Source organism: Aspergillus lentulus, assembly GCF_001445615.1.
Source record: "Aspergillus lentulus DNA, contig: Alt01, strain: IFM 54703, whole genome shotgun sequence".
Taxonomy (NCBI): domain Eukaryota; kingdom Fungi; phylum Ascomycota; class Eurotiomycetes; order Eurotiales; family Aspergillaceae; genus Aspergillus; species Aspergillus lentulus.
Window position 1 is genome coordinate 2,790,094 of NW_028322123.1, and position 23,850 is coordinate 2,813,943.

Genomic DNA, 23,850 nt, shown 5'->3' on the forward strand with positions numbered 1-23,850 from the left:
ACTTGTCAAGTGGTTCAGGGTTTAGGACTTTGCTTTGAAATGGGTGGCGCCATTGATCTATTGACCTAGAGCAACAACCCACGCAGGTCAATGCGAAAACTGTAAGGACCAACATATGCATGGGGGATATTCAACGACACGACACTTGCGTCACTTCGTCACGCCTGCGCGCCGAAAGACGCCGAGCCATACGCCAGACAGCCGATGCTTCAAGATCCACCGCCAAAGAGATACAACAAGGGACAAGCAGTCGTGCCAGTACAGGAAAAGCACGAACCGCCGTAGGCACGCGCAAAGAGAACAGTCACAACTGAAGGAAACTATGTACAAAGATGGAATCAAGAATGGAAGCTTGGATAGGTATGCAGAGAAGGGAACAAAAATTAAGAGATGCCGAAATATGGATGATGGGTAGTTGGAACGATGTAGTCTCGAGAGATGGATCAAAGCAAATCACAAGGAAGGTATGCTTGGGAACAAAGATCTAGGAAAGACATGGCCGTGCTGCTAATGTTGACCGGAAAGAAAGAAGAGGGCTGTAGTGATCAAAAGAAAAAGGTGAAGACAAGTAACAGTGGGGGATATTATACACTGAGAGACATAGGGAAATGTTTCCGAGACGACATCAGTAAGTCTATCAATCAAACATTATATTATGAGGGTTCGGGTGATTTGTTTCGGCTGAGCGACCAGCAACCATAGGTTTTAGATCAACCCGACTGCTCTGTAGGCTGATGTTTTGGCGAGCCATCCAGGGAATCTTCGTCACCAGATGATCCGTGATGCTCATCTGCGTTCGGCGAAATGACAATAGAGGGAGTTTGAGGAGGTTGTGAAGCCCCATTCTCATCATTCGAAGGACTGGCCATGCCGGGTTCAGTCAGTGCTGAGGCTTCGGTACTGGGCGGTGGTGTTGCGGGCTCTGGGACGATCGACAAACTCGAACCGTCGGCGCTGTCTTTGCTAGCATTTCCTCCATTCCTCCTTCTCAGTCTGCGTTTCCGACGTTCCTCCTCGGCGCTCTCTCTTCTCCGTCGAGCACGCTCTCCGTTGTTATCCATGTTATCCCTGAGACCTTGCAGCATGCTCGCAGCGCGGTCTGCAACGTCTTCGCTCTCCGACACCTGCAGCTCTTTCGTCTGAGTGTCTACGTCGGTCTCTTGACCTGGCGGGCTCAGAAGGCCGGTCTCTGTGGTGCTAGCGTCATTGCTGCCCACGAGAGTGGTACTATTACTGTCTGACTGTGTTTCACCATTTGCGGGCTCAGATCCAGTGAGGTCCGGGATCTTCTGACCCGAAGCAATGCGAACCTGGTGACGTTCCTTCAACCTGGCGCGCCGACGACGATCACGTTGATCTCTAGCCTGAGGAGCTGCAGCTCGTAATTTCTCCAAAAGCGAATCCATGGCACCACTGGTAGCAGGAGACACCGGTGCATCGCCTGCACCAGAACTGTTGGCAAGGCCGGCGTTGACACGTTTGCGGGCAAGAGAAGCCTCTGTACGCTTTCTGGCCTCTTCGAGGGCGATGTTCTTCTCTTTCGATTTCTAGGAACCCATTAGCCATGGTTGTCATCGTCACAAAAAACAGACACAAAAGAAACCTACCTTCCACTCCAGTAAGAACGAAGCAAGCTTCGCAAAGAAGTCCCGTCGAGCTCCTTCATCTGTATTATCTTCTCCGTAAAAGACCATGATGTCGTCATACGTCTTGACCATCTCCTCCAGATAAAGCTGCATTTGCTCCGCCTTCCTTCTGGCATCTTTCATACTTCGCTGGACGATTTGACTCACGCGGTCCTGTGGATGGAACTTCTTGGGATCGCTTAAATTGCCAGCATCGAGGCTTGCCTGCACGTTCTTGATATTATCAATGTACTTCTTGGCATCTGCCCGCAACTGGTCGACGTTAATCTTCTGGACTCCGATGACGCCGCCAATCTCGTCAACGAAACCTTCCCACTCGGGGTACTGATTGCGGACAATACGCTCAACGAGGTCTGCGAATGTTGTCTCATTCTTATCATCCTTGACCATGCCAAGTCGAGCGAGCGAGCTCAACTTGAAACCTTGAGCCTGCTTGTTGGCGTCGTTCATGAAGTTACCGATATCCAGAATCAGTCCAAGGACATTCATCAAGGAGACTGAGTCTCTCAAGGTCTCACTGACCCTCACGACCTCGCGGATTTTTGTGGAGAGATGCTCGTAGTCCGGCTCAAAGGAGCGTGTCAGTGCAAGGGCCCGCATTCTAGCTTTCCAGTAATGATTTAGCTCAAAAGCAGTGTAGAGGTAGATCTGGTCCTCCCGTGTAAGCTCGGTTGGATCTTGCTCCCGCTCGGAACTAGCAGCATCAGGCCCCGTCCAGTCCTTGCTGTACGGTGCCATTAGCTTGGAGACATTCTCGGGTATTGTGCACATCTCCTCTCTCTGCAAAAAGTCCATGACCACCATATTGTCCAGAATCTCTGGATCGCAATGGATAATCATACGGACGACATCATCGACAGGATACTGCGAAAACTTGGCCAATGCGATCTGGAAGGTCTTCGATAAGTCGTTTGAGATGATCTGTTTCTTATCCTTGCGCTGCTTGGTGCCGGAGCCGGCCCCAAAGATCTTGGTCTCCTTCGCCATGAATAACCTTTCGACTTCGTCCAAGACACCCTTCTTCGCCAACTCGCTGTACTTCTCTTCCTTCGCTTGAGGAGTGGGATCGCGAATAGCCCACACTGTTACCTGTGGAGTATCGACCTTGTCCCAATGAAGAGCCTTAAGTTTCTTCTTAGGTCTAATAGATGACAAGACGGCAGTTGGATGAGAAGGTGCTGATTGCGAAGCCATGTAGTTGGCTCGCCAGCCTCCGCCAACACCAGGCGGCGGAGGTGGTGGGGGTGCTCCGAACCCACCTGGGGGAGGTGGAGGGGGTGGAGGCATTCCTCCAGCAAAGCCAGGAGGGGGCGGAGGAGGCGGCGGAGGCGGAACTCCCAAACCCTTGGCACCGGGCGGCGGAGGTGGAGGTGGTGGTGGAGGCGGCGGCGGAATGCCTACCGCGCCACCTGGAGGAGGTGGCGGTGGTGGCGGCGGGGGAGGAGGGGGAGGTGCAGGCACGGATACAGGCTTCTCTTCGGGCTTTTCACTGTCGTCCTCGGGCTTGACTTCTTCATCTCGGACGACTTGGTCTTCTTCAGTCTCCGGTTGAGATGGTTGAGCAAGACTGTCGTCGGCTTCGGCATCTTCAGCGTCGATCTTTGGAACTTTAGAAGCAATCTCCCCCAGCAAATCAGACGCTTGTTCCGGATCCATTCGGGGTCGTCCAAAGTTGACGAGAAGTGACCCATCCTGGTCCGATGGCCTCTCTTGACCGTTGGCAACATCCATATCCGGAACATGGCTTCTCTTGCGATGAACAGAACCCAGAGCGCTAGTTTCCAGGTTTCGACGAGCTTGTTCCTGAAAGTCCTCAGGGTCAGGTTCGCCGTCCATCTGCTCCCGTAGCTCGCGCAGTCGGTCCGAAGGTCCATGTTGGCCCCAAACTTTGCCCTCCAGCTTGAATTGCGTCTTTGTCCGCTCAAGCTGTTTCTCCAACCGCTCCAACAGTCTTTCCCGGTCCAGGATACCCCTCATGTGCGATGGATCGGTCTCGGCAAGATTATTCTTCTTCGCATTCGATGCAGCGATATCCTGAGCGTCCCGGAGCATTAGATAGAGCTCTCTGGTTTCCAGTTCATTCCGCTGCAGCTCTTGAGCACGCAGCCGCTGAACGTCAGCAAGCTCTGCCTTGAGGGCCTCGTTTTGTCTAGTCTGAAGCTCAATGATGCTCGTTTGTTCATCGATCTGCTTCTGCAGCTTCTTCACCAGACCGTCCGCTCCCATCTCCACCTGCGCCTTCATCTCGTCCCGTTCCGCAATTGCGGCCTCCGCAATCTGCCGCGCCTCAAGGGACTCGTCATATGCTTGCCTTGCCTCTGCATCAGTATGAAGCCTGTCCAGGAGACTTTGTACTGTAAAAGTCAATCCTTGCCGTAGATCCAGATCAGGTAGTCTCCGGTCCATGGCAACGTAGCTGAGCATGGCATCGACAAGCTGAAACATTCGAAGACCGTCCTCCCCAGAGTTCTCCCGGATAAGAAGCATGTGCTGCATAGCGGAAAGGAAGTAATCATGGGCACGAGTACCATTGAGTCTCGTCAGAATGGCATCCGTGATTTGCAGGGGATCGCTCATGTCCTTCACCTCACCCTCGATGCTATCCTTCATACTGCTGCTCTCCCGCTGAAGGAGATCCTCGTAGTCAATGGCCTCATTTTCTCTGAACCGCTCGATTTGCTTATCGATGACCTCGTATTGGAAGCCTTCCATCTTCGTCAAGAGACGCTTGATGCCACAGGAGATGAACTGGGCGCGGATGTGGCATCGCAATTGTAGGTCATTTTCCGGCGCATCCACCAACATGTTGATGAGCATCATGGTCGAGACCGCGTACTCCATGAGCAGATTCTCCATGCCAATGCCGCCGCTGCGATACTCCTCACTAGCACCAACTAAGCTGCCCATTTTGCCCCGGCCGTCGATCGTTACCTCCACGATTCGCATCCAGGCGTCAAAGCGACCCGTTTCACCGTGCTGATTCTTGACATGATCCATAGCCTGCAAGACCTTTTGGTGGCCCTCGCCTTCCGCCCAGTGACATAGGAAGGTCAGGACCTCACTGACCAATTTCCTTGTGTTTAGGCGCGGAGATAGTAGCGAGCTGATAAGGGCGATGATGACCTGTTGATGGTTGATTGCGTCGTCCGCACCATATTTGTTATTCATGAGAGCCTTGAGACACTTGACAATATCGTACTCTCTATCCAAGTCCCGGTCGCCTGTCGGGGGTGCGGGTACAGGGCCCGAAGCTTTCCTGCGGTTGATCTTAGAGAGCACATTGGTCAAAGCGATCTGACCTTGCGCTTCGACAAAGGCTCTGACCCAACTGTCATATTATTAGCCGGAGATAGGATGCTGTAAGCCTGTTACAAGAAACTCACCTGATTGGTTGCGTTCGCAGACTGACACTCAAGCTGGCCAACTGCTTCGACGTGATACTGTCGTCCATGACCTTCTTCACATACCACTCTGGGCTCCCTTCTTCATCGGCCCGCTCGAGAATGCCGGTTGGACCGTCATGGCCATGAGTTTGCCTTGCGTTCTGCCTCCGCTTCTGTTCACCCTGGAGTTCCGTCAAGCGGTCCTGATGTACTAGTGTCCATTTCTTGGATGCGGGATACGCCAGCATCTGCCGCTTGGCCTGCTCTGGAAGGTTTTGCCAGCCTCGCTTTTGCATCAAGTCAAGGAACAGTTGGTCCACTATGCGATCATCCCTGGGTCGGGTGAGATATTGCTCAGGATTGAGGGCCGGTGCAGCAGGATGCGTAGCAAGCTGAGCAGCTTGCCATGCCGCTTGTGCAGTGGAAAATCGATTGGAGTTGCCGCTGCTCGGGAAGAGAGTGCCACGGTCACCCGAATGCGATGTTGTGAGCGTCCGTGCTGAGCCGTCCGAAGAGATATAACTCGAGCCCCTTGTGTTGGAGGAGAGAGACGAATGGATGCTGGTCTGATCAAGGGACATCCGCGAAGTTGATGACGAATCCACGGTGGACGACGAATTATGACTGAACCCAGCATTGGTGGCCGAACTGCCCGGTCTTGCCCACTGCTGATACCTCGCGCTCTTGTCTCCTGCAGTACTCCCGACCATAGACACATTGGATGCGTGCGGCGGGGGACGGGGCCCAGTAGGATGGGAAAAGGCGTTGTTTTCTCGTAGTCCCGTCGGGTTCCATGCTGGGTATTGATGAAAATCACCGCCTCCCTTGGCAAGATGATTTGGCGACGGCTCCTTTCGCGGTGATGTCTCCGGCCTGGACAGGTAATCTACCGGTATCGGAGACCTAGTATCGGCAGGAAGGCTCTCAAAGGGAATGGATGTTATGACACCGGCGGTCATCGAGATTCCGCTTGGATCGAAGTCGTGCGAGTAATCCACAGATTGGACGGATGATCGTTTCGAGTGCCGGGACGAACGGGATCCAGCAGCGTTTCCTGGGGGGGCGAGATTCTCCGACCCTCCATAACCCTCATACCGATCATCTACCGGCTTCTCCTTATGCAGCTTCCTCCCGAAAAATCCTTTGCCAGCGGAGGTTTGTCTCGATTTGTCGGATGCAGATGTGGTGGTTGGCATCTTGACGGGCGTCGCTGGGGAGATGCAAGGCGCAGCATGAGCGTTGTCCACAACTAGAAGATCTAAAACAGAAGCGTTGTCGCTGACAAGGTTGTTCCCAGAAACCGACGAGCCCGTTGCTGTCAAACCTGCGCAAGGGCGTCAATGACATCCAACTCAAATCCAATAAGCCGTAGTTGGGACTCCTGACTAGCAGTCGAATACCCGCTGCGGAGCAGCGCTAGAACAGGAGGGGGGAGGGCGCCGAATAGTAACACTTTAAATCCTCCCTCCTCTTCCGGACTGGATGCGTAAAATGCGCAACACCACAAGCGAGGGCTATCGGTCTCCCAAAAAGGGTCTGATCGCTTGTCCTGCTTGTGCGGGCACTAGGATGATGCTAGAAACGTCGTTTGCTTGTCAGGGTTAAAGCGCGGGCATTACTCGTTTAGGGGGGGCGGCTCTAGAACGCGGTAGGGGCCGCTTACTCACGTGACCATTCTCTCCGTTCAGGAGATAAAGTCACGTGGCCTCATCCGCATTAGTCTGCAGCATGTACGACGCAGAGCAGGCTGTAAGATAATCGTCAGCAGGTGTGGGCTACTGGAAGCCTGAATGGGACTCTACGGAAGATTTAGTCGCATTGTCTTATTCTTGTGTGATGCGAGTATGATGGCTTCATGTTGATCCGAGACCGTCACTGCCATTACTCCTGAGCCTATACCTAGGCTGTTGCCTATAACTGTATACGCAACTCAAGCCACCGCTTTGAGCCACAGTCAAGATGGGCTCTGTGTCAAGTCTGGCCAAGGTGAGTTTTCTGCGGTGTCATATTCTGAGGTTGTTGATTCTAATGATCCGTTCCTGCTCAGACCCTTCTTATCCCGGCCGTAATATCTCTGGCGCTCTATCTCCTCCTCTCATTCCTAATTGTCCCATTCTTCCGGCGCTACCATCAACGCTACTCACAATATCTTCCGCTGCAAGCCATTTCCGCGCATACTTTGTCCTTGCGAGATCGTATAGCCGATGCCGTCATGCGCTTCTTCTTGCCATCGACGTGGCGGCGGCAGACCGACGGACAACACGATAACATTAGCATTTTTGACGAGGAGGGGGAAATCATGGTTGGGATGGACATGGATCCCTCTCGGAGGGAAGCGCTTGAAAGACGACGCGATGCGGCTGACGCAAGTAGCCGACTCAGCCGGGACCTCGAGCAGGGGTTCATGGACGATAGCGATGATGAAGGGGATGATCAAGGTCATTCAAGGGTCCGTCGATAATTTGTGATCGTCTATTTGTTTGTCTTGCAGTTACAGCTGGCGTTTGGGTATATGCATATTAGACAAGCGGGCATGAAGACTGCAGTCTATTCGTCAGATATTTTCGCATGTATCTGATGGATGTCATCGAGAACTTTCCAACTTTCCGAAGTTAACATATATCAGAACTCGATGGAATGTTTCATGAACTGTAGACAACCCGAAAGTGAGACATGTCCATCCTGCGTATACATGCCCCGAATACCGTGGCGATATCGGTTCAAGAAAGCCTGCTAGGGACGCTAGGGTACATATCAAATGATGCCAGATATGTGGAGAATGCCGCCTCCACAACAGTAGGCATAACTTTTACGCGTAGAACTATAACCTCGTCCCAAACTTTGTGGCATTCAAGGGCGTAGTGTATCCCATTGACTAACGTGCGGACCTTCATTTCGATTGTCCCAAGCAATGGTCGACGCCGCATGTTTTCTGCACGAAACGGACGAGTCATACGGAGCATCGGAGCTCTATGCATTAGAACAGAAAGTATTCTCCATTGAGCTTGATACTCACATATACCTCTCCATATTCACATGTAGTGTTCAAGCGAAATTGATAACTTGAGTGCCATGCAGTCCACTGTCGCCTTGAGCCTGAGCTTTTAGATCGATACGAATCAGGAGAGTCCAGTTCTTGAAACACAATTGAATCAGGTATTGACTACCTGGAGGGTAACAAATCATCTTGTATTGAACTACCTATTGACGGCATCATCATGGTTCCAAGGGAGCAAGATTGCGCCCACAGATTAGACAACTCTAAAAGGGTTAAGCTTTAGCTGATCGACGGTCCCCACCAGCTAGTCCCAAGCCAAACTATGTATGCCAACCTGACAAGCAATCAAGCAGTGAGGACACTGCACTGCCCCAAATGTCGCTGAGCATCTGTCTTGCGGGTCAAGCAATTAACCGCATACACGGCTTGGTAGCTCGATCATAACACTACAATCAGCTATTAACCTTTCGAGCCATACAGTATTTAAGAGTAAAAGCCGAGTTGGAACTCGCCTAGTAACTAACGGATTGAAAAAAGAGAAATGCCATTTAGGTATCATAAGATGAATAAGTCACTCCTAAAGGTGAGCTGAACCGAAGAAATGTGCAAGAATAAATACATTCAGTCATTCGCTTCATAAAGTGATTGGGACATTTACTTCTGTCTCTGACCGTAGGCCTTGGTGACGTAGTCACCATCCTTGACGATGAGATCCTCAGGTCTGTAGTCGTGGCGACCGGAGAAGTAGCTGTCGAGGATGGCCTTGGTGCCCTGAGCGTAACGGATCTGGGCGTCGATCGAGGTACCGGACATGTGAGGAACCATGGCGTTACCACCACCCCAGGGGCCCTGGACGTACCGAAGAGGGTGGTCCTTGGGGGCGGGCTGAGGGTACCAGACATCACCACCGTAGCCGCGGAGGTGGCCGGACTTGACGGCCTCGGCAACGTCCTCCTTGACAACAATAGCACCACGGGCAGTGTTGACGAGCCAAGAGCCTGGGATACAGTTAGCCGACATGCTGTTCGAAGTCGAACGTGATAGAGAACTTACCCTTCTTCATCTTGGAGATGAGTTCCTTGTTGAAGAGACCGCGAGTGCTCTCGTGCAGAGGGCAGTTGATGGTGACAACATCGCACTGGGCGAGCATCTCCTCGAGGTTCTCAACACGGCGGCAGCCAATCTCCTTCTCAACCTCGGGCCTAAGGGGCTGGTAGTCGTAGTAGAGAAGCTCCTTGCAGTCGAAGGGCTTGAGACGGCGCAGCACACGTTCACCGATACGTCCAACAGCGACGGTTCCAACGACCTTGTTCTCGAGGTCGAACTCGTTCTTGGCAACGGCAGCAACATCCCATTCACCGTTGCGGATCTGCTCGTGGGCAGGGACGAAGTTGCGAACCAGTGTCAGAATGGTCATGACAACGTGCTCGGCGACGGAGACAACATTGCAGCCAGTGACTTCGGCGACAGTGATACCGCCGTTGGTCTTGTTGGCGGCATTGAGGTCGACATGGTCGGAACCGACACCGGCAGTGACAGCGAGCTTCAGGTTCTTGGCCTTGGCCAAGCGCTCTGCGGTGAGATAACCGGGGTGGAAACTATAGCAGGCAGTCAGTAATCCCGTGCCAGCGAGAGTAACTCCAGACGGGACACGAACGGGGTGGTGATGATGACTTCGGCATCGACCAGCTCCTTGTCAAATGTGGAGTTCTCGCCCTCCTTGTCGGAGGTGGTGACCAGAGTGTGGCCCTGCTCCTCGAGCCACTTTCTCAAACCAAGCTCATTCTCGGTGGTACCAAGAAGGCCAGGCTGCTGTTTGGCGTGCTCACCGCCCTGTTTTCATCGTCGATCAGATTCCGGGCCTTGTCATTTCATAGCAAAAAGAAGTTGTCGCGGGCACTTACGTCATAGAGGACCATAAGAACCTTGCCCTGTAGATTGGCGGAGGCTGTCAGCGTTCGTGCACCAGAGATGGAACCTCCCAGCGAAACAGCCCGGAATGGACTACTGCTTGGGGGAGAAAAGGTTCCTTTGGTAGAAAGAAAAGAAGTGGCAGGCCGCCGTAGCTGACGGGACAAAGAACGGATAAATACCATTTTGAATTGAAGTTGATTGACTTAGATAGGAAGAGGAAGGATGATCGAGTGGTGAACCTAGGATCGAGGAGGGAGTCAGCACTCTATTTAAATCATCATTTTGACTTTAGGCCTGGAGCCAGACAGTTCAATGGCTATTTCGGAGCATGAATTCCATGGCCGTGATGGAAGCATGATGCAGGGCGGGGGAAAGCCGGATAACATGGAAGGTGGGGAATCATGATCCAGGGAGAAGCCGAAGAATTATGGCTATTTCAGGTAGACGAAGACCTAAGAGGGAAGAATGAGGAGAGAGCGTGGCATATCAAGAAACTTACCGGATTCGGTCAAGCAAAGGAATGAGGATGATGATGAGACTGATATAGAAATAAAAGGATTCAGAACTAAAGGGACATGGCCCCAAATATATAGATCTCTCTGGGACCTTTACTAGACCAATTTTTATGGCGAACAGACTGTTGAAAATTGCCCCTCTCCAATTCTCAAAACAGCAGTGCTACTATTATGCATACCTTAGTAGTACCATATTACCACATAGTAACCATCAAGGTATCGAGGATGCGGCACTATCCATTGGGGATGAACGGAACTCCACCGACCAGTGGGCCGTGCCAGAGCAGCCTGGTTCACTCCAAAGGTAACATGGAAGATTAACTCAGCTAACAAAAACAATACTACTAGCCCAGTATTCAAGGATACGAGCGGATCGACGGATCCCATGGAAAGTAGGTGGGATGATGGTCAGAATTATTGGGTCTCTCCGCATGCGGGACAATAAGAAAGACAGCCCGAGTGGTTGGAGTTGGAGAGAGTTTTGACAGTTGGCGCTACTCGACAGTAAGAGGAGTATTATCCTAGTACCTAGCAATGATTGCTTCGCTGCTATATGCATGTAATAGTAATACTGTCAACCGACTAATGTCCCTAATTGACTTGTGCGACCAACGTCAATGCTACGTCTATGTGAGACTCGAAAGACTATGGCAATGCGGGGTTCGGCAACCTACAATGAGACAACTTCGAACACTTTCAATAGATTGCAGACATGAACCAGGCGATTCTTACCTGCATATCCTTGCATAGCAGCGCAGAACAAAGCGTGCCTTGACCTCTTAGTGAGGGGTCGGCAGAAGAGAGATACTGGGTCCAGCCTCATGCAGCAAAGAGCCTTAGGAGGGTGATCATGCACAGTCCACAACATAGTCTTAAAAAAGTACACGTCAATCACGGCTTATTTTCGGCCTTAACGATGTTAGTACTCAGAGTACATCTCTACAGGTACCCCTCTGCTCATCCTCATCCTAACAAACGGATGCCCTCAATACCCACCTCCCACTTAAGCTGAGGGGATCGGTATGACACTATTCCCTATCGAGATAGCTACGTACCCCTCAGAGGTTCTCCCCTCATGAGGAGAACCCCCTCATACCCCCGCACGGCCTCTTCAAAATTCATGGAGAGGTACATGAGTATCTTCTGGGTACTGAGTCCACATTAAGTCAAACCACCCGAGTCTGGGCTCGAAAAATTGCCGCTCGAACGGATGAACAATATCTATCAAGAGCATCCAAATCATTCCGCAAAGCACCTCGGAGTTGGTGTCTCAAAGACCCGATGCAATGCAGTTCTTCTGGAATCTTGGCTCTCTGTCAAGCTCGGCCCACTGATCCGGAGCTCCAGCTTCTCCAACCGAACGTCAACGCGACAAATGACGGAAGTATCTTAATACTCTCATCCGAGATATTCCCAAGTTTCATCCGAATCTACAGATCCCATCAACCAAGTAATGCGCATCATTGTTGAGATTGAGGGTATGACACCGAATGACACCGAATTAGACCATGCCAGTCAGCTCCTTACTCCGCGATGATGAGGGGAACGCCTCCGCCAGCTCCCCACTGCTCCTCACTCGACCGCGCAATCTGCAAGAGACATACGCAAGTGCGGGAAAGGGCGGATGGGCAATTGTTTCGAGTTGTCAATCCCGGTTATTGTCGCTGAACCAGAAAAGCTGACGCAGCATAATCCAGGAATCTTTAGAATTTCTTGCAAGAGATATTTGGTTTCATGATGCGGTATTCGAGAGATGAATCTACTATACTTCTAATGTACAATGACAACGTCTATACTACATAGGTACCCCCGGGCAATCTCCGAAGCGATCTCAGCAGTTTGCCAGTTTAGAAGACAATGTTGACCAATTTGCCTCCTTTGACAACCACTACTCGTCTCCGCTTTTCCCAGTCGTTCTTCTCTCGCAACCAGACGCGGCCCTCGTCCGTTTCTAAAATTCGACTGATAATCCAGTCTTGTTCATCAGTGACTGCACCAGAGTTGTCACTGGATTCCGCAGATGTTGTGGGTGACAATCGTCGAGGAATAGTCACCGTGAAGCGTAGCTTTCCATTGATCTGAACAGCTACGATCTGGCCTCCGCGCGCGGACAGAACATCAGCTTGCTCGGAGGTCAAAAGGGGAGAGGGCCACTCGCAGTCGAAGATATCTGGTACATGGGTTCCAACGCTCGCATTTTTGTCAATGACTGAATCGTTCAGAACTTCCCAGCATTCAGAGGCCAAGGCGGGGGCCACAGGAGCGAGAAGCCGGACAAGTGAAGAGACACAAAGGTACAGAACCTGGGGAGATGTTGGGGTTGACGATGTCAACGTGTTGGTCAACTTGGTCAGGTCGGAGATGACCGTGTTCAGACCGTACGGGTTGTTTTCAATGCAGTTGGTCACAGATACGATGGTCCGATGGGTGTGGAGAAGGCCATCAGCGTCGCTATCACAAAGACCTTGCAATAGGGTAGGAAGTGTGGAGATAGGGCCGGCAGAGTTCTGCAGATCAGTCTGTGAAATTATAAACGATGCTGAAGCCAGGCTTTGCTTGGCATCCAGCACCAGTTTCCAGAGCCGACCAAACCAACGCTCAATGCCCACAATCTTCGTGTCATCCCACTCCAGTACCTCGCTGACAGGTGCGGAGAAAAGAACATGTGCACGGGTGGCATCGGCGCCATACTGTAGCGCACAAGACGTGGGATCTACGCCGTTGTGTTTGCTCTTCGACATTTTTTCAAAAGAGATGTTCGGGGCGACTTGGGTGCCCTTGATGAGCGGCTTGTTCGGATTGGAAAGATCAACTTCCGACGGGAGTAGGAATCGCCCAGTAGACGGCTCAGTATATGTCTTTCCGTGGACCATACCCTGGGTCAGGACTGTCTTGAACGGTTCTGAAGGTCCCGAGACGTTGCCCATCCGAGCAATCTCCGGAAACAACTTCGTCTGGGATAGGAATTTGTAGATAAACCGAGCATACAGCAAGTGTAGGATGGCGTGCTCGACGCCACCAATGTAGATATCGACCGGTCGCGCTGCTGAAGGAGAAAACGGCTGCTCCTTGTTGTGGGCGTCCAGAAAGCGGAGATAGTACCAGGACGAGTCAACGAAGGTGTCCATAGTGTCTGTGTCGCGCTTTGCAGGCCCGTTGCAACTTGGGCATTTTGTGTTGACCCACTCTTGCGACGACTCGAGCGGATTCCCCTTTTTCCCTTTGAGCCAGTCACCCTCAATCTTGGGTAGTCGGACGGGAAGCTGGTCCTCCGGCACAGGCACAGGGCCACAGCTGTCGCAGTGAATGATGGGGATGGGGGCTCCCCAGTAGCGCTGCCTACTTATAAGCCAGTCCCTGAGTCTCCACTGCTCAACGAAATCACCATGGCCGACTCCTTTCAGGTCGGTAACGATCTGCTTCTTGGCTTCACGGGAGTGGAGGCCCTGGTATTTCCAGCATCTCGAGGTAAGAATACCTTCTTGGGTAAATGCTTTCATGTCGTTTGGAGGTGAGACAGTCCCTGTGCTGTCGTTGTTTGGGTTAGGCAAGTGTTCCGGTTCGATAACGACTGGAACCGATTCGGAATTTGTGTTCTCTTTGAAGAACGCCAAGTCTCTAGAGTCATGACCTGGAACTCCCATAACGGCTCCCTCACCGTAGTCACCGAGGACATAAGGGGCCACAAAGATAGGCAATTTCCTCGCAATGTGAGGACTTTCCTTGTCAATGATGTGCAACGGGTTTGAAGCAGTCACACCCGAAAGCTTGTAACCAACCTTGGAATCAGATGGAAGTGAAGCTGCTTCATCGAGAAATTTTCGCAAGGCCGCATCCTTTTCCGCAGCCTCCAGGACAATGGGATGGTCCAAAGAGAGTGCGATGTATTCAGCTCCGTACAAGGTATCTGGGCGCGTGGTGAAAACATTGACATGTAGACTTGCATCACCGCTCTCATCAACAGCGACTGGGAATTTGATTTTCGCACCGTATGACTTGCCCAGCCAGTTGCGCTGCATAGTCAATACCCGCTCAGGCCAAGCCCCGGTTAAGGAGTCCAGATCCTTCAGTAACATTTCCTTGAATTCTGTGATTCGGAAGAACCATTGTCTTAGCTTCAACTTCTCAACCTTTGCCCCTGAGCGCCATGAGAAACCATTGGCATCAACCTGGAGAAGTTAGCCTGAAGAGTATCCATTGTAGAGTATTGCAGAGTAACCGACACACCTGCTCATTCGCAAGCACCGTCTTATCAACCGGATCGTAATTGACGAGCGCCTCTGCCTGATAGGCAAGCCCTTTCTGGTACAACATCAGGAATATCCGCTGAGTATGTTCGTAGAAATCGGGCGAGCACGTCGCCAGTTCCTAGAGCCCGCGCCGGAGCAGGTCAACGAGAGCCAACTAGACCAATTGAGACGTATCCGGCACATACCCGATCCCAGTCAAAAGACGTCGATATGCTGCGTAACTGTTCCTTCATCTTCGCGATATTCTGCTTCGTCCATTCAGCCGGGTCAATCCCGCGTTCGATCGCCGCATTCTCCGCCGGTAATCCGAACGCATCCCAGCCCATCGGATGGAGGACCTCATGCCCTCGCATGCGATAAAACCTCGCCAATACATCCGAGATCGTGTAGACCCGTAAATGGCCCATATGTAATGTCCCCGAGGGGTAGGGAAACATGGAGAGGATGTACGATTTCGGTCTGTCGCCTTGATTTTCTTTGTTCGCGCTGCCGTTGGACGAGGACCGCGTTCCCTCCGCTTGCCACTTCTCCTGCCATTTTCTATCAATCGCCGGCAGATCGAGTTTCCTAGGTAGCGGAGTCGCTGAGGTCGTCGCGAGTCGGATGAAATTGCTTAAGACCGGGCGGTGGGCGGCGCATCTCCATCGGCCTTGTATGAAGACGGTCGGGCTCAATCGTGGTCGGGATATGGATTGCATGGTCGATGTTTGACCATCGTATGGTGCAGGACAATTGGTTACTCGGCCATTGAGGCAGAACGTATCTGGCAATGGAGCTGGTCCCAAAGCATGCGCAAGAGTCTCATCACAGTCTAGATACTCCGTACTCCGACGATGATTTTCGGCTCCGGCAGCTCAGCACCCCAAACTGGGTTAGTGCGGAGCTAGCTGGTTTGGGACGAAATACCTTGTAAATGAGGCAATCTGCTTGTATTTGTTGATTAGTTGCATGAGAGAAAGATGCTCGACCCAGAGAATTTCGTTGGTTAAGTGTACCGAATGGGTAATTCATGATCTATCTAGCGTCTATATATACATGTTCTGTGGTCTGACGGAAGAATCTATATCCTGGACAACTCTATACTCGTAGGATATCACCATTGCGATCAATCCCACCCCGGAAATGATCAAGTACCACTCTTCCACTCATGATCGTCTCATCTATAATGCCTTGAACATGCTTGGGTTCAACCCGTCCATACCAAATACCCTTACCCGCTAGCGGATGAGGGGAGCCACCTGCCTTCATCCCGGGAGGAATGTACACAATCACATTTCCAGCATATTTGTGACCACCGACATGACTGATCAGCCCAATATGGGCATGCTCGGGACTGTCAGTGGGATTACCGTCCCCTCCGGCGGACGAGAAACCCCGCGCACGTAAGACGCGGCTGAACTCCTTCTCAAGGACAGGTGCCATGACTCCGCAGCGCATGTCACGACCACCATGACCGCATATCAATACAACAGGAGAGTACTGAATGTCGATGGCACCTGGGAAACTGGACTCAAGTTCAGGCTTGCGGGTTAATTTCGCCCTCTTGGATTCGGGGAGGGAATCTTGCATAGGATTCAGCTGTTGCGGGAGAAGAAAGGCTCGGACGAACGTTGCGAGATCTGTCTGCGCATTTTGCTCCTCGGAGACATTCACGGAGATTGAGGGAATGTATCTAAATCGGGGAAAGAGAAAGGCCGAGGCGGTAGAATTGGAGGACGAAGGAAAGGACGAGTTCGAAACCAAGACGTTATTGAACGGCTACCGAATCACATTCTGTCAGCGCTTGTAGAACAGCAGCAAGCGAAACTTACATCTGCATAGCGCCCACCACGGCCCATCAGCTTCTTCAACCCTCTCACTAGCTCTCCCCAGCTTTGACCCTTGCCATCGTCCTCAATGCGACTCTCCCAATCTCTCTGTCCAGTGCAGATGACGACCTGCTGGGTGTATGCTGCCATTGTTCCGTTCAATGGCTGATCGAAATCGATCGGGAGCCCTTCGGGCAGAGCTGGTGTAGCAGGACATGAGCAGGCTGGTTCTGGACATTTCTGAGTCACAGGAAAAGGTGGTGGTATATTGAGAGGAGCGCGTAGGGGATTCGAGCGGGAAATGCTGGAAGAGAAGAACCGAGCTGGTGTGGTGGTCTTGCCGCACCCACTTATAAGTGAGCGGCAATTCGTCAATCGTGGCCTCATGAAATATGCTTGTTTAGGTTATGCCGAAGGGTTAATTGTAGATGCACTTTGAGAACTTTTGCAGATAAATCAACGGATTATGACCTGGTTATGAGACAAGCCAGCACAACTTACACAAGTGTGTCCGAGGCGGACTCGGAGATAACGGACATTTATCCTGTCTGCTCAGTCCGGCTACTAGACAAAGGGCCATTGCATATTCCTTTCGATTCTCCTACCCACTGATAAATAGAAGCATATTAGGTACTCATCATTATCATTATCAAACTGTCATGCTGCCGTAACACGCTTCGCTTCATACAAAGGTCATGTCAACATCACTCAGCAGATATCCACTTGCTCGTGTTATCATAATATGGCGCAGTGAGACAGAGCATTAACATCATATATAGGAGGAAATATCAAAACAGAAGAAATAAAAAGCTAATAGGCAGTATCCTGATGTGTGTTCTCAAGGCCGAAGCGTCAAAGAAACCATGCAATCACTTGGACCCTCCTGTAAACGTAGCAAGCGCATTTGGCGAGTCAGTTAGAGGCCATAGGGCGTAATAGAAGGCAATCGTCCCTGATACAAGGAGTACATAGTACCCAACTGTCCAGCCCAAGCCCAGTTTACCATAAGCGGCGTATGCGTTCTTCCCATCGGAGTCTTCTTTGCCTTTACCCAAGGGCGGCCCGATGGGGACACCTGCCTCGACCCTTCCCCACAGTCGAGGAAGTCCGCACCAGTTGCAGAAGCTGTGCGCGAGAATGACTGCCAGCAAAGATCCCGTTCGAAGATACAGGAAGGTTGCATACCAACCGAAGATGGTAGTGTAGCCAAACTGGAACACCGATCGGAACAATGCTGCAAGGATCGAAGTATCTGGATGCGTCAAGCGGAACTCATAGAAATGGTGCACATGTGCGATTCCAAAATAAAGAGGCGCCACAAAAACAATGTGGCCCGGAGTGTCCTTCGCTAGTAGATGGAGAGGTACAATGGCGGACCGAAACATAATCTCCTCCGTAATGGGACCCTGCATGTTTTTGTAAGCCACAGTTGCGATAAGTTCCTATACTCGAGTTCTCCTCACAGCGACGTAATTCCGCCATCCAATCCAACCATGAAGAGTCTCGGAGATCCTGCCTCCTTTGAGCCAGTCTTTCCATTCCCCTTCGGCAATGCCACGCTCAAAAAGAGGTCCCGTAAACAGGATAGCTGTCAGAAGCAAGGCCCGACAGATGTCCCAGAGGTTGATAGGCCACCAACCCAGTAGCCTCGCAGCCTCTGGGATAGAAGCATGGTTCTTAGCTACGATCAGCCATAGAACCGCAAGAGTGCCCAGGGAACAAGACCAGGACACCGCCCTGATCCTTGCTCGAATCACAGAGGGAGCATCTCGACTGAGCGTCTGAGAGGGGCGCGTAGTTGGCGATATGTAGAATGGTGCCACGTAGAGTAAAGTTAGGAGCACCTGTAGTGGGAGTTAGTTGCACGCTTGTATAGACCATGAAATTCACGATGAGCCTGCATCTTTATTGTGTTCTCTGGCAATCACCTCTCATGCTGGAATAAAACACACTGCTCATTTACTTGAAATATGCATGAGGAATGAAAGCGCTAGGACCAGCGGTACATACCGAGAAGAAAGCGGCTGTGCGGATCGAAATAACAGGCTCGTCTGGTGTGGGATAGTTAGAGACCAGTATGCAAATGCTGAAGAGGAGCGATTACCATGATTTTTAGTATAAAGCGTTCGAAGGCGCGCCAGAAGTCCAACAGGAGCCATAATGCCTAAGACAGTGGTAGCAGTGTATCGGACTTATGCCTGATCTGCAAAAGTGTTGAAGAGATTCACGTGCAAGTAAACAAGCAGCTCTGGCAATCGGAGATTACACAGGCTCGACCTTTCGGCAAAAATAGAAAGACGATGCTGATTTATGATTATTATGATTATCTTGAGAATGAAGTTGCTGAAATTTAATGCATCAGGCCAGCTTTACAGCAAGGTTGGATGTGAAGCATGAGAGCGACTGTCCAGCAAAGGAAAAAGCAAGGCGTGGAGTTTTGTGCCTGATTTCAGAGGCATCCACTATTGTCTGACACCCACAATATAACCGAATCGGGAATGCTGGATCTTCTTCCCCTCTATCCAGCTTCTAGACCTCGACACTCTGTACTTTCTGTACATGCCTCTACGACATTATTGAGAAAGGATGCTGCTCCTGAACCCCGCGTCATCTAGTCGGTCCTTTTTGTCCAGCTTCTGTTCTGGATTTGGATGGCCGCAGTTGACTAAGCCACTCGACAGAGTCAAAGGGTGGTAACTCGAGGGAACTAAATCGGTAGACAAGATCCACTGGTGAGTTGGCAGCCTTACTGCATGAGACTAAATAATTAGTCGCTTCGAGACTGTCATTTGTCTTCTGAAACAGCCCCCTTATTGGACTTTGCCGTAGCGAGAATGATCGAATTGCTGATTCCCCTGCCAATCAATCTTCCTGAATTTTCTAGATCCTCAAATCGTCGGGGTCGAGGGGAGATCGAAGTGTTTTTAGTTCAACGATTATTACGGAGTACTGAAGCTGTCAACTAGATCCACCCATGGTTCATATCGTGGTTATCTGTCTAATCATCTCGAGTCCTCGAGGTTCGAGAACTGCAAAGTCAGACCGACTCCGTCAACTGCCCCCGTGAGATCTGCCGCGGCAATTCTACAACGTATTATTGCCCTCGTGGAGGCTGAGACGTGACGAGTGTCTCTCGAGTACAGGAAGTCACAGACTTACAGGTGGACGTCCTGCGTCTGCATACCCTACTCATACTTTCTTAGAGCAAGTGGTACTCCGTACCTTGCATATACTTGCAGCCAATACTCCGTACAGAGTAGTTCCATGGAGGACTGTGGAAGCTGATCATATATGCAATCTGCAAATGCTCGAAGGTTACGAAATCCAGCAATACCAGTCTCCTAGAGTAATGTTCTCGACGGCTCCCCTTATCCGACGCCTATCGTCGCACTCATGGTCCGTGTTCAACTCACCACCGAATAGTGATCATCACCAAGCGAAATGAGTCTCAGATCGTCTAATTTCCAGCAAGTGAAACAATGATTCGTGCCTGTTCCTGATAATTTTACCAGAAGATCATGACGATGAGGATTATTATTAGATTCCGATGATCCGTTACCGTTCTCTTGGTTCAAGCTGATTACCCTGAGATGAACTAGCCGCGAACCTCTTCGGTCTCCTCTATCCATGGGGAGATTTGTGCAGTCTCAGGTTCCAGGCGTCTATGATCACCCCTAGACGACCTTACGACTAGTACTATGGAGTACGGAGTACTCCGTACCAATTTCCGCGTACTTTCCCACAGAGGACAAACATAACAACTATCTTGGTCCAAAAAGGCGAGCTGCTACAAAGATCATCCCTGCTTCGCTTTCTTTTCATTTCCACTAACCAATTGGATGGTTTCAGAGCAGTGCTTTTAAAGCGTGCAGCTGCATACCCCTGGCAGGAAAAAGGCAGCAAACGAAAGGTCGATTTGTGTCCGTAATCTGCCCGCTTGGCTGCCACAGCCCCCTCCAGCGTCTCCACAGGTCCGAAATGGCTGAAGGCCTGCGGCTACTCCGTAAACAGCCCGCTAACGCCGGGCTTTTCACCGCCAGCGGAGCAACGAGATTCCATTTAAATGATATCGCCCACTTAGTGCCGCTCGTGCCTTGTATGCTTTACTTATTCTGATGGGTTTTCCGTGTTTCAGGTTGTCGTTCGTCGTTTTCCAGTCGTTGTGCTTTCTGTCGCTCTTTTAGAGACACTCGTTTGAGTGCTGCTTCTCGGACTCTTCAGTTCAAACGCTCTTTGCACCTTCAATTCTTCAACTTACTTTCACTCCACCAGTCTGGCTTGACTCTTATTCCAACTGTGGGCGAGAATCTCTTTCGTCGTCACAAATACGCTCTTTTCGGTCGTCTTGCCATTGAATTGGACTTATACTTCGCATTGGGTTTTGGTTGTATCAAAGCATTCCTTATTGCATCACAGCGCTATAGACCACAACAAACAGCAGCGACAATAACAACAACAATAGCACAACAGCAGCATACCTACATACCTGTCCAGCTTCACCAATCGTCACCCATCTGACTGACAAAGCAACCCAGTCAACCCCGATCAGCAGTATCGTGTACTACCAAATTTTGCATTCTTTTCGATCTCGACCTTGCCTCGGTCAACCGCAGGGTCGGCTTAATTACCTTCTGTTCTCCACACTCATTTTGCAAACGCTACTTTTGACTAATTAATTAATATTCTGCCGGTGTTCGCTGATAATATGAAATAATCCACCCAAACAACATGCGCTCAACTGGACCCTCAACAAATAGCTCTCCTCGACGGAGAGCTCTCCATGAGCGCAGTGCATCACAAACGAACGAGACGTCTCCGCCGCCGCCCTCCTTGCGGATCGTCAGGGACAAAGACCACGAAGACGAAGCGCACGATGTTTACTCAGCCACTCCGTTTCCGACCAAACCGGAGCACATCCTGTTACCACGACCTGGCAAAGGACAAGAATATGTTCATTACCCGGAGTATCATGCCGGCGAGGCGCATGATCAGTCAACTGCTACATTGTCATCCAACGCCAGCCGAGCCGCCGATAGTAGTTTCCTCGAGCAGTCTGTCGGTGATCCGTGGGATATATCGTCCACGATTGATCCCGGAAATACCCCCTCACAGGTGTGGGAAGATGACCCTAAATCCAGCAATTCTTCTCTTCCTGAGCCAATTCTTCCGGGAGAGAAATCGGCCTATAATAGGTCCGTTGGGAGTTCAGATGCAGGCTATTCCGACGATGACTTGATGGTGCTCCCAACAGCAGCTCCCAGCATTAAACCCGTCGTGTCGGAAACTCCAGGACCGTCTCGCCAACCGTCAGGCGCTCAACATGCGTCTTCGAGCGGATCAAGCCCTAACGTTGTGACCATTGGGCCGCCGTCAAGTCCCAGCTTTGTTGCCCTCGACAATTCCAGCTTGAACTTTGTCCGGATCGGTCCTTCCTCAAACCCGGATTCCGCCACGCGTTCTAACTCGCTGACATCTTTGAACTCTATGGGGACTGTTATCAGACATATTGGTGCCGCTCCGTGGACTCACGGATCTTCCGAAGAGCAGAGTTCTCGTTCACAATCTTTCCGATCTACTCCTCCATACCATCCATCAGTGCGATCAAACTCCAACTCCACCCGACCTCGCGGCCGCAGTCATTCCCGGTCCCTTACTTCATCTTCTCGCAGCGGGCCACCCTCGGTCATCCAGGCTATTGTGGATAGTGGCGTGTTCATCCAATATCCCACAATCATGGCACCCTCATCATCAGGTTCATGGGTGGATACTTCACACTCTTCCAACTCGTCCGATCGCAATCTCCAAGAACTCACCCCCGACCAATCATCTGGCCACTTCAAGTCCCATTTGTCAACTGTCACATCTAGGTGGTCCGCCGAGCTGGACTCCAGCTTTGCTTCCGGGGCCGATGAGCCCAGCGAAATGTCGGCTGCAGAGCCGTCCAGGCCCTCGGCTGCACTCGTCCGCCAGAGACCGGGATCGTCCTCGTTGTGGTTGGTAAGCGACTCAGACAGAGATGAGCATCTGGACCATCTGTCAAATCTACCAGCTCGCCCCACAAATCCAGCTGTCCCAAGCAGTCTTTCTTCGGAGTCGAGGAAAAGTAGCTTGCGCAGCAACAGTAACAAGCGGCCGGGAACTAGCTCAAGCTTTGTCTACAACATGCTCCCGACTTGGGCAAAGATGTACTATGGTCTGGATGGACAGACCGTGAACTCTGCGCTGTCGGTGATTGATGGGAGCCGCCCGCCCACTGCCCGCCCTGCTACGTCCAACTCACAAGCTCTACGCTATATCCCAACGGCATCAGGCCGATCGAGAGCGCCAACCAATGAAACAATGGGGAGCGTGCGTTGGATGGCCCCGCCCGACCCCCGCGATCCTCGAAGCCATTGGGTCAAAGGCCCAGAGACCGACAAGCTATCAGATGCAAACAACCGCTTACGACACAGTTGGTCACCGCACTTGTATCCCGACAAGCGGGCTGTTGGGCAGAAAGGCAAGCCATGGACCGCGCCTTCTATGGATTCTCGTACAGAGCCCTTGCTGGGACGAAGGAACATGCAAGTATGGTCCTTTTGCCTGGGGTTCGTTTTTCCACTTGGTAAGTTCACTTGTTGCCCTGAACCTCCGTTGTGCAAACCGCTGACAACGCCGTGCTTTAGCCTGGTTCATCGCTGCCTTCCTTCCATTGCCGGAGAAGCCAGATGCAGTGTTGGACGAGAACGGGCCCGAACTGGAGATGGCCCTCAAGATGCGACTTCATGAGCTTGGGCGAAGGCGTTACGAGAATGCTCGGTGGTGGAGAAACCTCAATCGATGGATGACTCCTTTAGGGTTGGTGATTATCGCCATTGTTGTAAGTCTATCAAGCAGGATGTCTCTTTCTGGACCGCGGCTAACCATCCCTCCAGATAACGCTGGCTGTCGTCGGCAGTACAGTGGGCTTCTAAATTGCAACTTCTTGATTCGCTACAGATTCGGCCTGTCCTACGTCCCCTCACCCCGGCGGTCGACCTATCATTTCCCCAGGCTACGCCTGATATCCCTGCACCTTGTCGATTGGATCGACGACTCTTTCATAATTCGGTACTCAGGAGTTGACTCTCTCCATTCCGCCACTCCCTTTTGGCCTCCTTCTTCCGCTCCCGGTACTGGTTGCTTGGTTCGCCTTCATCCGAAACCGAAAAATTCAACTTGCTACGACTGTACGACACGTCACGATGCATATAATGTTTTGTTTAGACTTTTTGCATTTCACTTTTTTCTTTCTGATCCTGCCTAATTTTTCCCCTCGGTTAACAGTGTGTTTCAACGCGCCCACAGCGAACTTGGC

General features: G+C 51.3%; 6 protein-coding genes across 6 annotated transcripts; 2 read left to right on the top strand and 4 right to left on the bottom strand.

Moving 5' to 3' along the window:
• Positions 1-710: 710 nt before the first annotated feature.
• ALT_0859 (formin sepA) lies at positions 711-6,225 on the bottom strand (the record flags this gene model as incomplete). The annotated part of the gene is made up of 3 exons (XM_033558813.1): positions 711-1,547; positions 1,608-4,974; positions 5,030-6,225. The coding sequence occupies 3 exons, from the start codon at positions 6,223-6,225 to the stop codon at positions 711-713; spliced, it is 5,400 nt and encodes a 1,799-aa protein (XP_033414704.1).
• Positions 6,226-6,988: 763 nt separating this feature from the next.
• On the top strand, positions 6,989-7,490 carry ALT_0860 (uncharacterized protein; the record flags this gene model as incomplete). Its single annotated transcript, XM_033558812.1, has 2 exons — positions 6,989-7,015; positions 7,077-7,490. 2 exons carry the CDS (start codon positions 6,989-6,991, stop codon positions 7,488-7,490), a joined length of 441 nt encoding a protein of 146 aa, XP_033414703.1.
• Positions 7,491-8,681: 1,191 nt separating this feature from the next.
• Positions 8,682-10,123, bottom strand: fdh (formate dehydrogenase (NAD+) FDH1; the record flags this gene model as incomplete). Its single annotated transcript, XM_033558811.1, has 4 exons — positions 8,682-9,025; positions 9,081-9,625; positions 9,685-9,860; positions 9,932-10,123. The coding sequence occupies 4 exons, from the start codon at positions 10,121-10,123 to the stop codon at positions 8,682-8,684; spliced, it is 1,257 nt and encodes a 418-aa protein (XP_033414702.1).
• A 2,180-nt stretch (positions 10,124-12,303) lies between these two features.
• On the bottom strand, positions 12,304-15,404 carry ALT_0862 (leucine--tRNA ligase NAM2; the record flags this gene model as incomplete). Its single annotated transcript, XM_033558810.1, has 3 exons — positions 12,304-14,625; positions 14,684-14,824; positions 14,892-15,404. 3 exons carry the CDS (start codon positions 15,402-15,404, stop codon positions 12,304-12,306), a joined length of 2,976 nt encoding a protein of 991 aa, XP_033414701.1.
• A 379-nt stretch (positions 15,405-15,783) lies between these two features.
• ALT_0863 (putative CAAX prenyl protease 2) lies at positions 15,784-18,673 on the bottom strand (the record flags this gene model as incomplete). The annotated part of the gene is made up of 6 exons (XM_033558808.2): positions 15,784-16,464; positions 16,518-16,863; positions 17,490-17,920; positions 17,978-18,358; positions 18,525-18,565; positions 18,619-18,673. 6 exons carry the CDS (start codon positions 18,671-18,673, stop codon positions 15,784-15,786), a joined length of 1,935 nt encoding a protein of 644 aa, XP_033414699.2.
• A 2,569-nt stretch (positions 18,674-21,242) lies between these two features.
• On the top strand, positions 21,243-23,467 carry ALT_0864 (putative serine-rich protein; the record flags this gene model as incomplete). Its single annotated transcript, XM_033558807.1, has 3 exons — positions 21,243-23,118; positions 23,180-23,373; positions 23,429-23,467. The coding sequence occupies 3 exons, from the start codon at positions 21,243-21,245 to the stop codon at positions 23,465-23,467; spliced, it is 2,109 nt and encodes a 702-aa protein (XP_033414698.1).
• Between the last annotated feature and the right edge of the window lie 383 nt (positions 23,468-23,850).